The sequence below is a fragment of the Lissotriton vulgaris genome, chromosome 10 (assembly GCF_964263255.1).
Source record: "Lissotriton vulgaris chromosome 10, aLisVul1.2, whole genome shotgun sequence".
Taxonomy (NCBI): Eukaryota; Metazoa; Chordata; class Amphibia; order Caudata; family Salamandridae; genus Lissotriton; species Lissotriton vulgaris.
In genome coordinates, this window is record NC_141698.1 from 705,313,392 (window position 1) to 705,329,658 (window position 16,267).

Here is a 16,267-nt window from a genome sequence, read left to right on the forward strand (position 1 = left end):
GTGCTCTTGACACTTTTCAGTGGATTTGAGAGTAACTTCAACTGGCAATATCTTATTTTTTTCACCATCTCGAACGCTCTTTGATGTGCTGTTAGTTTTTGTACTCAAAGCCTCCATTTTAATGTATGACTTTATCACTTTGTCAAAATGACATGCTTATAAAGTCTTAACATTTTATGACTCTGCCAGTTTTTCAGGTCTGACTTTTTGTTGTGCAACGAAAGTGCATTTTTAGTGTGTGATGATATTTTTTCATTATCAACGCGTTTTTACCCAAGCCGTTACCTCATGGTGTCTAAGCTATTGTGTATTAGATGTTGGTGTACATAGTGAAAAGGGAAAATATTTTTTGTAAACTGTATCGGTTTTTCACGAGGCCTCTTAAAAAATATTTACAAACCTTTGTGTTATTGTCTCCACAGCGGTTAGTAACTTTCAGCATAATATTTTCTCTTTGTAGCGTTGATTTTGGACATTATAAAGGGAATTTCTAAACAAATTGCAGCTTTAAAAAAAAAAAAGTTATTACAGTTTCTGGTCTGTCAAAATTTAACCTCTGTTTACCCAAAGGACGTTTTCATAAGCTTAGATATTGGTTGTCAGCGACAGTCACGGACGGGTTAATAAACCACACCCCCTATTTTGTGTAGAAGAGAGTAGGGGTGAATAAAGAGAAATGTTAACTATACCCTACAGTGAAAAATCATTAGCCCTTTCTCCTCACAACTTGGCTCTGAGAAAGTACAAAATTGCAGCAGATGTAATATCTTTTTCTGTAATGCAAATTTTCAAAAACATGCATGGTGTATTTGTGCCCAGAGATCACATATTTTGCCAAACTAATGCAGTTGGTTGCTGCGTTGGCATTAGGCAGTTAAATCTGTCACTCTGGCATAAACAATATCTAACCCCTTCTGGAATGTGTGTGCATAAGTGGGTGGTATGTTAAGATACTTTTCTTTTGATTCATGTACCCAGGGTTTCCTGGCTTTCCTTTCTATAGAAGGACTCCTCAATTAAGGGAAGGCACAACTTTAATAGAGAGATGGAGGAGTCGGAGTCGTGTGCTGTCTCCTCTTGATGTAGTTTATATATATTTACCAACAGAGAGTAATCTTCATTGAAAGCTATTTTCTCTACTAAAAAGGTACGCTTAATATTGCAGTTGTGTTAGGGAGAAAAGCAAATTTGCACCCTTGGCGTCTACTAGATGTAATGAAGGTTTACTGAATGGTGTAATTGAATATTTGTTTGAACATGATTGTTCCCTCTACCCGCCCTCCTACGCTGATGAGCAGGCCACTTACAAGTTGTGTGTCAGCAGTGGTGGACTGTGGCTCTGAGCTGCCTGGGGTGGATGCCCCACAGAGCGTTCAGGTCTGAATGTCCCTCAAGCTGCCCTTGACCGGCTCTGCATGCTGTCAACATGAGGTGTGAAGAGGTGCCGGAGAAGAGACTGCATAGCTTGACAAGATGGACAGAGTGAGTGCTGCAGCTAGATGCAGCTTAAGGAATAGAAGTTTTCCTTTTGATATTCTTTAAGGAGCTATGAAGTGAAGACGCCGTGTGCAGCAGGCCAGCGACTCAAAGGCTTTTAATGCCTGCCATTCTTTCTAGTGCCTTAATAATCAGTCCTCCTCTGTGAGGAGCTAGAATGCACTATGTACTCCTGTGTTATTTGTTTGATTTTGTTGATAAACCCAGGTTCCCCCCAGTGTCCACTTCCCAGAAAAATCTTTATTGATCATTTTCTATTGTCAATAACTAATAGAGAAACCTCTTCAATAAAGTAAGCTGTTACCTCTTGATGTGTGCATGCATAGTATTGTGCAGTATTGAAGCCATAAAGCATGGCACTCAAAAGGTGTTCTGCTGCAACTATTTTACTTTTAGAAATGACACTCCAGTGGGTGTATCAGGGAATGGCTGGCAGCTTAGTTTCATTGCTTGCCATCTCCATCATCTCTTTGTGCAAGAATTATTTTGGGAGCAAATCCTTGGCCACACAAATTGGACTTGGTCATTAGATACTTCAAGCTAATGGGTTGTGATTTAAAGCTTGAAATTGTATGATATACGAATTACAGTCAGATGTGTATATAAGGATTTGCAGCTGAAGGGCTTTGGGAGGAAGATAGCATTCACCCTACAGAATATTTGTAGTAGTCATTCATTTAAAGATGTGATCCAGATAATAATTAACCTTGAATTTCTGTTATCCAAGAACCACCGGCCTTTTGGGCCTTGTATGCTCACGAAAAAATTATATTTTGTTAAATGATGAAGAAAGATGTTGTCATTTTAACTCTAACTGTTCGTCTTCTCTTCTCTCCTGGCAGCTTGTTGCAATATTTGATGAGCAAGAGCCGCACCATGGGGGAGATGGCACGAGCGCCAGCTCGACTGGCACCCAGAGTCCAGAGATCTTCGGCAGCGAGCTGGGCTCCAACAGCATGTCTGCCTTTCAACCTTATCAACCAACAAGCGAAATTGAGGTCACCCCTTCTGTCCTCCGCGCAAGTAAGTGACTGCTCCCGCGTGCTTTATCTTGACTTGTCATGACAGCCTCTTCCTACACAAAATGTCTCATCTACTGCCCTTTTCAAGAAGTTTAGTGGCAGGGTGCATTTAATTCTTCACATTCACCCTTCAACATGTTTAAAATACTTTCTCAAAACTTGATACTTTTTTAGACATGCCACTCATTGTGGCTCAGTAGGCAGATCATGAAACTAACATTTTTATTGTGGAGGCAAGTGTTCTCATTTTTCCCCAGGGTGCTCATCTGCTGTACTGCCTAGTCTTGAAGTTAGAACAAGTATTTGCAATGCAATAGGTTTCCCATTTGCGAGAATTTAAGCTGTTCGCATTGTATATGACAATGCTTTTTATTAGCGTTTTTGATAATTAACCCATAAATTAAAGGCAAATGTAGTTTACAAAGCCTATAGATCAAACTCTTTTAAATGCAAGACCTATTTCATTTCAAAGAAGCGGCTGCCATTGTCCCGGGCTGCTTGGAAAGTGAAAGCACGCATGGCACGCAGAATCTTGCAGGAAAGCACGTTGTGCATGTAGCAGGAGAAACTCATTAAAAGAAATAGTGCTTACGGACTATATAAGACATGCCATGTGACAACTGAAGTAAAAGGGCCAGTCCTCATAAAAGGTTATAAATGAAGACAAGGCAGTACTAATGAGGGACTAACAAGACTATTAACGAATCAGAAGCCAGCATTTATGAAGGACAATGACACAAGCCAGTGAAAAATATGGGCAGAGAGTGGGCTGGGCTGCAAAACCATACTCTAATACAGAATACCTCGCAGAGCAGCACATGTACTGCCCAGGATCGACCTAAATAAAGTTTCTCGAAAAGTAGTGCAATGTAAAACCTCAAACATACAAAAATGAAAAAACTTTCAAACTTTGTTGTTTGTGTTTAGAAAATAAAATGCCATTCCTCTGATTCTACTCGTAGATCCCTAGTGCATCATCAAGCAGCGCAAGCACATTAAGTAGTCTGGAACACTGAGGACTTGCCTCGGCTCCAGCAAAGACGTGACTGACTCTCTTTTGCTCTAGCAGCTGCGTTTGTCATCAATTGAAAACAAAGCACCCTTTTTAGTTGGCATGAAAAGGAAGGTGTGCTCTTTGCAGTTACCCTGTCAATCAGCTTGATCTTTTTTTAAGAGATTGCAACTAAATTATACTTTTCATGACATGTGGCAGATTTTGCGTTTACTATTATAATATAGCATTTTGCATCAAACAAGAAAGAATAACTGATGTCTAAAGAATCTGAGTTCACTCATATGCTACATTACCTGATCCTGCCAGCACTCTTAGACACGCGTTGTCCCTGTTGGTTGCTCCTCTGGCATTCATTGTTGGCATATAGTTGCATGGGTTGCTGTAGAATGGGAAGAACCTGCCGTCTACACTGTATTGGATTTGCTTCCAGGACTGATCACAGTGTAAGGCCATCTAACAGATGTACAAGGGCATTGGACTGAACGACCTTCCCCGAATAGAGGGTGTCAGAAATCAGGCTATTAATGTGGAAGCGGGCATCCCTACCAAGTCAATAAACCCACCCTGGTTAGGTCAAAACACAGTTCCGAGCGATGTGGGGGGTATTCCCAGATTAGTTGTGGACCTTTGGTTTCACACTGATAATTTAGCCTCAAGAACATGTTTCTGTCATATCCAAATATACAAATATGGCTTAGTACATAAGTGGCACACCTCGACTAAAAGAGGAGGAGTGTACAGCGAGGAAACGAGTAACTGACCTAACCATTAGACCTGGGCATCAATACCCCCAGTTCAGCAGGTTGAGTGGGGCGTAGTGTGCTCTTGAGCAGTTTTGATTTACTTGAAATGTTAAACGTTTTGTTTTAAAGCTCACTTTAATTTGATCAGACTGCCAGTCTCTGAACTCAAACTCATAAAGTGCCAGGACACTCCATGGAGTGGCTGTTCGCTGTACACATCATTTACTCACTCAAAAATTCCACTGCAGGAGAGTATCAGTAGGACGTTTTATGGTAGGTAACCCAATGGGAAAATAGATCATGGAAGGGAGGAAGAAAAAGATGGATGAGAAGGATGTATTGATGTATGGGTGGGGAAATGGGTGGAAAAGTGGATGGATGATGGAGAGAATGGCTGGAGAGAATAAATGGTGAGAAGTGGATGGATGCAGAGAAGTGGCTGACGTAGAGAAGGATGAATGGATTGAGTGGCTTTAGGTTGAAGGAATTAAAGATGAATCAATGAACGGATGGGTGGATGAATGATGGGAAGAAGCAAGGGCAGAAGCATGAATGTATGGATGAGTGGAAAAAGGATGTCCTGGATAAAAGAATAAGACATAGTAAAATAAGGGCAGAAAGACAAAAATAAGGAAAGGAGGAAAAATACTGAAAGTGGGATGTGGGTAGGAAGGAAATTTCAGAATGTTCTCAGGGGCGTGCTACTTGGAATTTGTTGAGCTAACCTCACTCGCTTACTACCATTATGGATATAAGTGAGGTGTTTTTTATTTTTCTGGCTCCTCTCTTGCAGTCAATATTTAATTTCAATGTTTAGGTTAAACGGGACTAATCTTCGCTTTCATTATATAACAATATTCTTTTCTCCAAGTGGTACAAAATGTGGGTTTTCTTTTACCAAGAACTAAAGAGGAAGTAACAGGCTTGTATTTGTGGCAAGAAAGTGGGTAAGATATATTCCAGTAAGCACAGTAATGAGGTTTTGAGCGGTGACAAACCCTGTTTTCTATCCACCCTTTCTTTCTTTGAGTTCTTCTTAAAAATAAAAAAAACTCATAAGTTACCAGATTTTGGATGGCTGTTTTCCTTACTCTGTGCAAATTCTTTCTTCGGTTTATTTACAGCCAAACTGTTTATAGATGAACACAAAGCATCAGATGTATGGAATGAAAGCCATTCTTCTCAGGCATAGAAATACTACAGAACTGAACAACAGAATTTAGTGTTTGCGACAACTTGGTAGTGGGCCATTAGCTCTTCATCTCCGGCTACAATGGGTTTAGTCCCAAGCTTAGTCATCAATTGCTCTATGTACTGAGATGATCTAACCCCAGTGGATAGGTGACTACCGATGCATGCGAGATACATTCCTCAGCTTTAATACTATGCCTAACTCACTCACAATAATAACTGCATATCCAGACAAATTAACTTGGTTGTGCTTCTGTTGTTAAATTATGGAGCAGTTGGGCATGATACTACATTCCCCTAGTCTCTGAGGTCAGTAAGTTGAAATACGCATTCCCTTGCCAGGTGAAACCTCCCCATTTGAAAGTGGTATTAAAAATAAATCTTGTAAGCAAAAAAGCATTGGCAGAGCCAATAGGTGTCGCCTTTTGGACTGTATTAGTGTGTAGGCATGCAGTCATTAATTTGGGTGCTGTGCCGCCGGGGATTGAAGATCTATACAATTAGAAATGGTGGTGTAGGGAGAGGGTAGAGAAGAAACAGACAGGCCAGAAGGGCAAATGGGAAAAGAAGCAACACGAATAGGGTAGATGGCCTGAAAACATAAATACTCCTTTGACGTGCTTGAAGACAATAAAAAAAAATAACTTTAACATTTGATTGTAGGCTGTTTCGACAGTTAGCATGACACACATGTGGCTTTCCACACTGACCTATAAAGGAAGAGGTGAATGAACATTCATGTACTGCATTATCGTCCGGGCGGATACTGGGGAAGCACACTAGTTGATACACAAATAAAAAAAATGTTACAGACCTGTTTAAGATTAAATGAGCCTGCTTTGATGAAATCTACCCATCAGCAGCAATCCATTTCACATGGTTCACCAAGATCTTCCGGCTACTGGCATCAATGAAGCCTCTCTTTGGCCTCACAGCCAATAAAAATGTGGGTAACATTTTCAGCCAATCTTAAACTATGATGCAAGCTCCGAGTCTCCCTCAACCTAGTTAACTCGCAATAACTCATGGTAGCCAGTCCATTGACTGGAGTTCCTGCGACCCCTCCAAATGCCCCACAGTTTCTCCCCCACAAATTTAATATAGCTTCACCTGATAATTTGTGTGCACCGGGCGTCCAAGTTCTACACCATTAGGCATATACGGCTAGAAGATGTTTTTGGGGAAAAGACTTAAATTGAGGTGTCATAATGCACAACAGATGTTGGTGTCAAATAGAAAAACAAGCGAGCTGTAGTGTTGCACGTCTATTGACAACCGACTGCGTACGTATTTATCAGGTGTAAGGTGGGGCAGCGGGAGGCCTGCGTTAGGGCATATGCAGACAAAGGAGTTAGTGAAAATGAGCGCTCGTGAAAAGCACCATTAATCAAAGAAAATAGTAGTCCCAAAAGCATTTTTTAAATGGGGAAAGTGTAAGGCCACATGTATTGGAGCAGTGCTCCGTGGGAGTGGACCAACTCACAGAAAGGAGAACAAATAAGAAAGATGCACCACTTGGAAGCAAGGGTTTTAAAAGGACCCTCGAAGAGACAAATGAAAAGCAGTTGGCGGGCTGTAAGCCCACAAAGTGTGTACAACACAGCGCAACTGCTGCCTAGACTCTACCTAAAAAACAAAAGAATTATTTTAGTTCTATTGCAACGCGCATAGGTTTGCGAAGAAGCTACTGAAAGCGAGATTGGGGTTGCCACTGCCTTTTTAGGGCTCGCCTGCTGTGCGCATGCGCATAGCTGGCGAAGCTCTATAGGGGCTTAAATAAGCTTTACCTAGACTGGCGATTGACTGGCGATTTGATGCTGTGCCCGTCGCTTTTAGGTCAATGCGCAAGCGCATTGACCTAAAATGCGCGTGCACATCATCAAATCGCCAGTCAATCGCCAGTAGCACTCCTCCCCTGCTGCTTCACACCCTCATGCCACTCTCCCGGCTCCGCCCCCTCCCCTGCCCGCCGTGTCGCATTTCTCCTCCCCCTCCCAACAGCAATGCCCTCCGCCGGCCGTCTAAATACTCCAACCATCTTCCCGTCACTTCAGCTCGGACTCGGGGCTTCGTTTACATTTGGCGCTATGAAGTGGGCAACAATAACTGGTGCAAAATATGTTTTGCATTCATTTTAACACTAGGATCCCCTAGGTTTTAAACTTTCATTTATCCTCACCTATACGTTGGTGATACATTGGTGCGTAGATCGGGCACATTATCCATGCAAAAAATCTGTTCTGACTCTTGTCCTAAAATTAGTAGCGTTAAATGCGGTGGTAAACATGTTTGCAAATGGAATTGTACGGCAATTTTCGCGCACTTTGCTGAACAAGGACCTTCGCCAAGCTGCGTTACCCTTTGTTAGATGCTCTGCGTTCGAGTTCAGGGTGTACGATGGTGATCTGCAGCACAGGAAACAGGACAGCAACTCACTAGAACGTGCACGTTTTTCTTATAGCTACTGTTTTTATTTGTACATTATATTATAGTATAATTTTTATTTTTATTATTACAAGATTTATTTGGTTTATCACAAACCATGGACAGCATTAGTATAAAACGCTTATAGTTAAACAGTCAGTTGCATCCTCCGGATATTCAGTTCCTCCGGTCAGTAGGGCTAAGCCCAAAAACTTCTCCCCCACCCCTTCACGATCTCTTCATCTGTGTACATTATCCAAAACCATTGCATTGCATATACTGTGGGAGCATCTACTCCTTCCTAGCTATGTTTCGAGGGTTTTTTTTACCGTTAAATCACCTACAAGCTAACACATCAAAAGTGGAAGGTTGACTCAGTCATTGAAGAAGGGTGTTAGTAACTTTTCTCTGTTTTCCAGGCTTGTAAATTTCAGTGGAGTAATATTTCTGGTTACATAAACATGCACTCGCATCATAAAAAGTATAGATATTTCTTAAGTAAGAAAAGCACACCTGAATATCATAAATAGTAGAGCTGCCCCTCAAGATACAAAGAGCTACCCTCGGGTTGCACCAGCCCGCTCGCATTATGGACAGCAGACCACTGAACTGTTCCTTGGGTTACCAAGACACTATAGGCCCCATCAGACATCAGCACAGTTCCTTAGGTCCAATAAAGACAGCAGAACTGTCACCCAGGTTACTTAGACACTCTAGGCTCCCATAAGTTATCAGCACAGCTCTTTAGGTCATAGACACTAAAGGCTTCCATCAGACATCAGTGCAGCTCTTTAGGTCATAGACACTAAAGGCTCCCATCAGTTATCAGCGCAGCTCTTTAGGTCATAGACACTAAAGGCTCCCATCAGTTATCAGCGCAGCTCTTTAGGTCATAGACACTAAAGGCTTCCATCAGACATCAGCGCAGTTCTTTAGGTCATAGACACTAAAGGCTGCCATCAGACATCAGCCACCACATCCACCACCACATCCACCACCACCACATCCACCACCACCACCACCACCGCATCCACCACCGCATCCACCACCACCACCGCATCCACCACCACCACCACATCCACCACCACCACCGCATCCACCACCACCACCGCATCCACCACCACCGCATCCACCACCACATCCACCATCAACACCACATCCACCACCACCACCACATCCACCACCACCACCACATCCACCACCACCACCACATCCACCACCACCACCACATCCACCACCACCACCACATCCACCACCACATCCACCACCACCACATCCACCACCACATCCACCACCACCACATCCACCACCACCACATCCACCAACACATCCACCACCACCACATCCACCAACACATCCACCATCGCCTCCACATCCACCATGACATCCACCGCCACAGCCACCACCGCATCCACCACTACCGCATCCACCACCACCACCACATCCACCACCACCACTACATCCACCACCACATCCACTACAACCACCACCCCATCCACCACATCCACCACCACCGCATCCACCACCACATCCACCATCAACACCACATCCACCATCACATCCACCACCACCACCACCACCACCACATCCACCAACACATCCACCATCACCTCCACAATGACATCCACCGCCATAGCCACCACCACCACATCCACCACCAACACATCCACCACCAACACATCCACCACCACCGCATCCACCACCACCGCATCCACCACCACCGCATCCACCACCACTGCATCCACCACCACCACCACACCCACCACCACACCCACCACCACCACCACCCCCACCACCCCATCCACTACAACCACCACCCCATCCACCACTACCACCACCACCGCATCCACCACCACCGCCGCATCCACCACATCCACCACCACCACATCCACCACCACCACCATCACATCCACCATCACATCCACCATGAATTCCACCGCCACATCCACCACCACATCCACCACCACATCCACCACCACATCCACCACCACCACATCCACCACCACATCCACCACCACATCCACCACCACATCCACCACCACCACCACCACATCCACCACCACTTCACCACCGCATCCACCACCACCACATCCACCACCACATCCACCACTGCATCCACCACCACCACCGCATCCACCACCACCGCATCATCCACCACCACCGCATCCACCACCACCGCATCCACCACCACCTCATCCACCACCTCATCCACCACAACCACATCCACCACAACACCACCACATCCACCATCACCACCACATCCACCATCACATCCACCACCACATCCCCCATCACATCCACCACCACATCCACCATCACATCCATCACCTTCACATCCACCATGACATCTACCACCACATCCACCACCACATACACCACTTCCACCGCATCCACCACCACCACCACCACATCCACCACCACATCCACCACCACCACATCCACCACCACCACCACCACCACATCCATCACCGCATCCACCACCACCGCATCCACCACCACCACCGCATCCACCACCGCATCCACCACACCCACCACCATCACTTCCACCACCACTTTCACCACATCCACAACCACCACATCCACCACCACCACATCCACCACATCAACCACCTCCACCACCACCACCACCTCCACCACCACCACCACATCCACCACCACCACCACATCCACCACCACCTCCACCACCACCACCACCTCCACCACCACCACATCCACCACCACCCCCACCACCACCCCCACATCCACCCCCACATCCACCACCACATCCACCCCCACATCCACCCCCACATCCACCCCCACATCCACCCCCATCAGCACCACATCCACCACCACCACCACATCCACCACCACCACCACATCCACCACCACCACCACCACATCCACCACCACCACCACATCCACCACCACCATATCCCCCAGATCCACCACCACCACATCTACATGTGTGTGGCTCTGTGTGTGTAGGTGCAAATGCAATGTTCTTGGATTGTCGTCACAATAAAATACACTGAACATAATCTTCACAAAAGTTATTTACAAACGTTTAAGCTATTGCCATAATAAATTACAATAACTTTTATTTAAGTATTAATTATTTACAAAATTAAAAGCCATTGTTATTTGTAATATCAATACATCTAAGTCACGTAAATACAACACACATTGCATTACAAATGCTATAGGTGTCACATTTGCAAAAGTTAAAACTATTGACATTGTAACTGACAAAGCTATTAATTTTGCTACTTTCAAAACCAACACATAAATAAAAAAGTGTCATTTACAATACCAATAGCTCAAACTTTCCTAATGCGAGACCTATTGCATTTCCAATGCTTCTTTAATTTAATAATGTAACTTGGCCTTGGAGATTTTGAATTTCAAGTCCAGCAAACCTGGTTAAAAACCACCAGGTTTGAACTCCTCGGGGTAGTCGCAGTCCTATATCATCTTCTACTGATTTTTTTTACTGATCTACTGTTATGACTTGCGCTTTTTGCTAAATACACCACCACACAATTTTCTTTCATTTTCTCTGTAAATGGAGGCGACGTGCTCCATTGTAGTTGCTTTTGATCTGCGTTGTGACAAACAAAAGGTGGTGAAAGTCTGAAGCCCCTCCAGTATGGCTGTAAACGCGATCCTGGTTATTACATCATGACACGGCCGTAATCTATTAATTAGATTGAAGCCAAGTGCATATAGCTATAATTATTGCATATTTATGGCTAATTGCATGCTTGGCACCAACTGTTGTGCTTCTCTGCAATGAAAAAATTATGACATCTTAAGTGGTGTCGGACATCTTTTTTTTTTTTTTCTCACCTTAAGCAATTTTTTCATTATCACTAACTTTGCTTCATAGAAATAAAGTGCAAGTCAGATGACATGTCACACACCCTCATGCTGTATTTACATGTTGACTGTGGAGACAAAAACCTAAATTATGTTAAACGTGTTCCCATTGGGACCCGTCCTCAGTTAAACGATTCATTCCACTCCACATCTAGGTGCTCTAAGCTTCAACTGGTGCATTGCCAAGGCCACAGATTCATGGAATGATAAGTCTGTGCTTCCATCTTCAGGTGCTTTGTAAATTTACATGAATGTTTCAGGAATCAACTAGCAGTCGAACACAAGTAAGTGCATCCAAGGCCGGCTTTAGTGCTGGTGGCACCCGGTGCGACAATCTTTTTTGGCATTCTCACACCATGACCTCCTCCATGGAATCCCTCACTACCACCCGCAAAAGTGCCACTCGTCTCTCCATAGCACCTCTCTCACAATTCATTTCTTTTAAAGCGCTTGTAAAGGCTGGCTTTAACTTATCCACTCCGCTTTCCCCATAAAATACATAGCTGTTCTTTGCAGCAATCATATTAACTCTCTGCCCTACTTTATGGTCAAAACTGCCTCTAGATAAAACTACCATCTCGCTCTCTAGCAGGAAAATTGATCACAAGAGTAATCTTGACATTTTTATTGCTGCCTGAAAGCTGGACGCACAAGGAACCCTGCACTGGTGCTTTTAAATCGTAAGTTATTGCTAAACTCAGTGCATCCCCCCCTCCCCGAGGTCAGTGCCCTGCTCCAAGTCAGCACCCAGTGCGGCTGCACTGGTGGCACTGTCCCAAAGTCTGCTCTTGAGTACATCAGCAGGTGTACTCCCACTGTTAGCAATTTTTCCACCTAAGCAGAGAAGTGAAAAATGCAGGGTTATTGGGGGATAATTAAAGGTGTGCGCAGGTTGGCACAGTGGAATACACAACTTGTCATGTGCTTTGAGTGATCAATCAATCAATCATTTGTAGAGCGCGCTACATACCAGTGAGGGTCTCAAGGCGCTGGGGGGGGGGGGGGGGGGAGTCAGGGCTGCTGCTACTCGAAGAGCCAGGTCTTGAGAAGTCGTCTGAAGGCCAGCAGGTCCTGGGTCTGTCGTAGGCCGGTAGAGAGAGTGTTCGAGGTCTTGGCGGCGAGGTAGAAGAAGCATCTGCCGCCGGCGGTGGTTCTCCGGATGCGTGGAACTTTGGCGAGGGCGAGGTTGGCTGAGCGGAGGCTGCAGGTGGGGGTGTAGAAGCGGAGTCGACAGTTAAAGTATGCTGGTCCGGCGTTGTGTAGGGCTTTGCGTGCGTGGATGAGGAGTTTGAAGGTGATCCTCTTGTTGACTTGGAGCCAATTCAGGTCTCTCAGGTGGGGTGTGATGTGGTTGCTTCGGGGGACGTCGAGGACCAGTTGTGCTGAGGCGTTCTGGATGCGTTGGAGCCGTCTCAGGAGCTTGGTTGTTGTTCCTGCATAGAGGGCGTTCCCGTAGTCCAGTCTGCTGTGTAGTCTAGTCCCGTAGTCCAGTGACAAGGGCCTGGGTGACGGTTTTCCTCGTGTCAGCGGGGATCCACTTGAAAATCCTGCGGAGCATTCGGAGGGTGTTGATGCAGGAAGCGGAGACGGCGTTGACCTGCTAGGTCATGGAGAGGGCAGAGTCGAGGATGACCCCCAGATTGCGTGCGTGGTCGGTGGGTTCTGAGGGTGTTCCCAACGATGTTGGCCACCAGGAGTCGTCCCAGGCTGAGGGGGTGGAGCCGAGAATGAGGACCGCCGTCTTGTCTGAATGCAGCTTCAGTCAGCTCTCCTTCATCCATTCGGCGATGGCCTTCATTACTCTGTGGAGGTTGGTTTTGGCGGTGCGGGGGTCTTCGGTGAGGGAGATGATCAGCTGTGTGTCGTCGGCGTTGGAGATTATGTTGAGGCTGTCCTGTCGGGCGACGTGGGCGAGTAGTGCCATGTAGATATTGAACAGTGTCTGGCTGAGGGATGATCCCTGTGGAACGCCGCAGATGATCTCGGTGGTCTTGGAGCGGAAGGGTAGGAGGGTGGGAGGCGGACGCTCTGGGATCTGCCGGAGAGGAAGGATGTGGTACAGGCCAGGGCCTTCTCTTGGATTCCGGCATCGTGGAGGCATGCTGTTAGGGTGCGGTGGCCGACTGTGTTGAAGGCGGCTGATAAGTCCAGAAGGATGAGGTCGGGTGTTTCTCCTTTGTCCATGAGGATCCTGATGTCGTCGGTGGCGGCTATGAGGGCGGTCTCAGTGCTGTGGTTGCTGCGGTTGCTGCGGAAGCTGGATTAGCACATAAAATAATAATAAATGCAGGACCCTAAAGATTTTCTTGAATAGCATTTACCAGGATGCAGTGGGGAGGACTGGGACAGACTTGTGACTGGTGTGTGACTTCACCTCTTAGCAATATATATACAAGCTACTGCCCCTTGGGGAAACTGGTGATGGTTTTCCAAAACCGGAAATCTGCACATTGGGAGCGGTTTGGCACCCATCCACAGACAAAAGGGTGCAGGCCATGCCCCCCTACCCCCAACAACAGACTCTCTGCCCTTCTAAAGAGTTTGAAAAAGTGAAACGTGTGTGTCAAATGCTACCATTGCGTCAACACTAATTTAACCACAAGAACATATTAATGTATGGTCTTCTTGCAACTGCATTTACCATGATGCACTGGGGAGTCCTGGGACCGACCTGTGTGCGACTTCACTCCTTAGCAGTGATTTCTTTGGCGGACACAAACCCTTCTTGAGTTTGGTCTGCTGCAAAAAATCTAGTACATCATAATACCAGAGTGTTATGGCTGAGTTGAGTCCCATACAAGTGCAACCAAAACCTCAAGCTCACAAGCTACTCGGATGCAGTTTCAGTTGCGTGTGTGTCCTGAGCTAGAGTTAAGTCGGACGCAGAAAAATGTGTTCACCCATCAAGCAGCGAAGACCCCAAGCCCTTTATCTACCCCAAGAGCCACTCAGGCAACACTACTTCAGCAGAGGGCTAGCAGAGCAAGCGGCTTCACCTACTCAGCACAATATTCTACTCCCTGCACTGAGTCCAACTGCTTCACCAGGAATGTTCTTTTGTTCACCTACAGATTTATCCATTCCTCTGTCCCTGAGACTTTATCTTCAATTCTTCTTAAAGATGTCCGCTTTTACAGTTTTCTGCATTATGCACCAGAACACCTCTCATTAGAAAGTACCGACAAGAAACATCAGGGTGTGCTGACCATTGTCGCAAGTGAAGCGCAACCTACATTGTCCTGCATGAGAGTCTGCAGTTTAGGAATATTCAGATTAATGAACCTGTTTTTAATGCATTTGTGAAGCTCCTAGGTGAAAACCTGTAAACTGGCAGCACAGTTCACAACAAGGCTAACTTCCTGCACTGTGAATGCACTCTGACTGGCACCTGCCTCCCAAGGAGCGAGTGTGCATAATAGTTTTTCTAGGATGGTCTACACGTATCCTTCAAGACCTTCTGTTCACTTTTTAAGCTTGTCTTAAGCTAGTAGTATTCAAGGACGCATCAAGTTGGTCTTGGATATCAGATACACAATATAACAATGCTACGTAATGTACCGGGCATTGCTCCGCATCCACTCCTCCCCCATCCCGCCCATCCCCCCTCGAAAAAAGAATTTCAATCTAGGCTCCAGAGAAGGACTAAAGATTGAGCCATGATGGGGGTACCCCTCCCGCTTGGAGGTTATTTTGAGTAGCCTAGCGCCACTGTACACTATTTCCTCCTTCCTCTGATCGGGGTCTTGATTCGATGCCATCAGAGTGTTTAATTTTACCGCTACTTTGCCCAGATTTCCTGTTGCTTCATCTGTTGAGCTGACATTTCTGTGTCTCTGTGAGATTTCGCTGCCCTTCTGAGGAGACCGGGAGCCCATGGCGGGTGATTGTTGAGGCAGACTGACGTGTATTCCCTGCTGAAATATAAACTGGAGGCGCAGGTGAAAATTGCCAAACCTAATGAGCAATTTGGCAGATAAGACAGGATGTCAGGCGACAGCAGCTCGACAGCGGGTATACAGTCTGCTGAACCAAGTTGTTTGTTTCGCAGTAATGAATTTGAATTTCTGTAAACAAAGCCCTTACCCACTATATCTCCGATTACATAGATCTAATTTCTTTTTTCCCCCACCTGGGCTAGTTTGGGAGGGGCCGCTTCATCCTCCCAAATTGGATTTGTGTTGAAAACCCATTTTGACTATTTATATTTTCGAACTTGTGAAAAGACCAGAAATAATGATGGTAATCGGCAGTTATGCGCCTTACTAGATGCATGTTCTAATATATTTATAAGAATAGGGAGATGCGAGATTGTTGTCGACCATCACGTGCGCACAACCACATTTCATTCTAGAAATTGCCCACTTTCTGAAATAAGGCTCTGTTCTTTCCAGAGAGCATGCTTCCAGCACTCATCTGGCAGGGAGGCATAATAACTAGTTATTCATTACAGTGCCACAGGCCACAGAGGCCCCCACATTTCATTATGGATGCTTTTGGCACCGCGGAACCTTGGCTGATCG

The 16,267-nt window shown here is 45.6% G+C and overlaps 1 protein-coding gene across 7 annotated transcripts in view; it reads left to right on the forward strand.

Moving 5' to 3' along the window:
- PARD3 (par-3 family cell polarity regulator) overlaps window positions 1–16,267 on the forward strand; it is a 1,412,997-nt gene that overhangs the window by 486,121 nt on the left and 910,609 nt on the right. For all 7 annotated transcript variants that reach the window (XM_086941535.1, XM_086941533.1, XM_086941537.1 and 4 more), the window contains exon 3: window positions 2,340–2,520. In XM_086941535.1, the coding sequence (XP_086797661.1) occupies window positions 2,340–2,520 (181 nt within the window). The remainder of the gene's footprint in view (window positions 1–2,339; window positions 2,521–16,267) is intronic.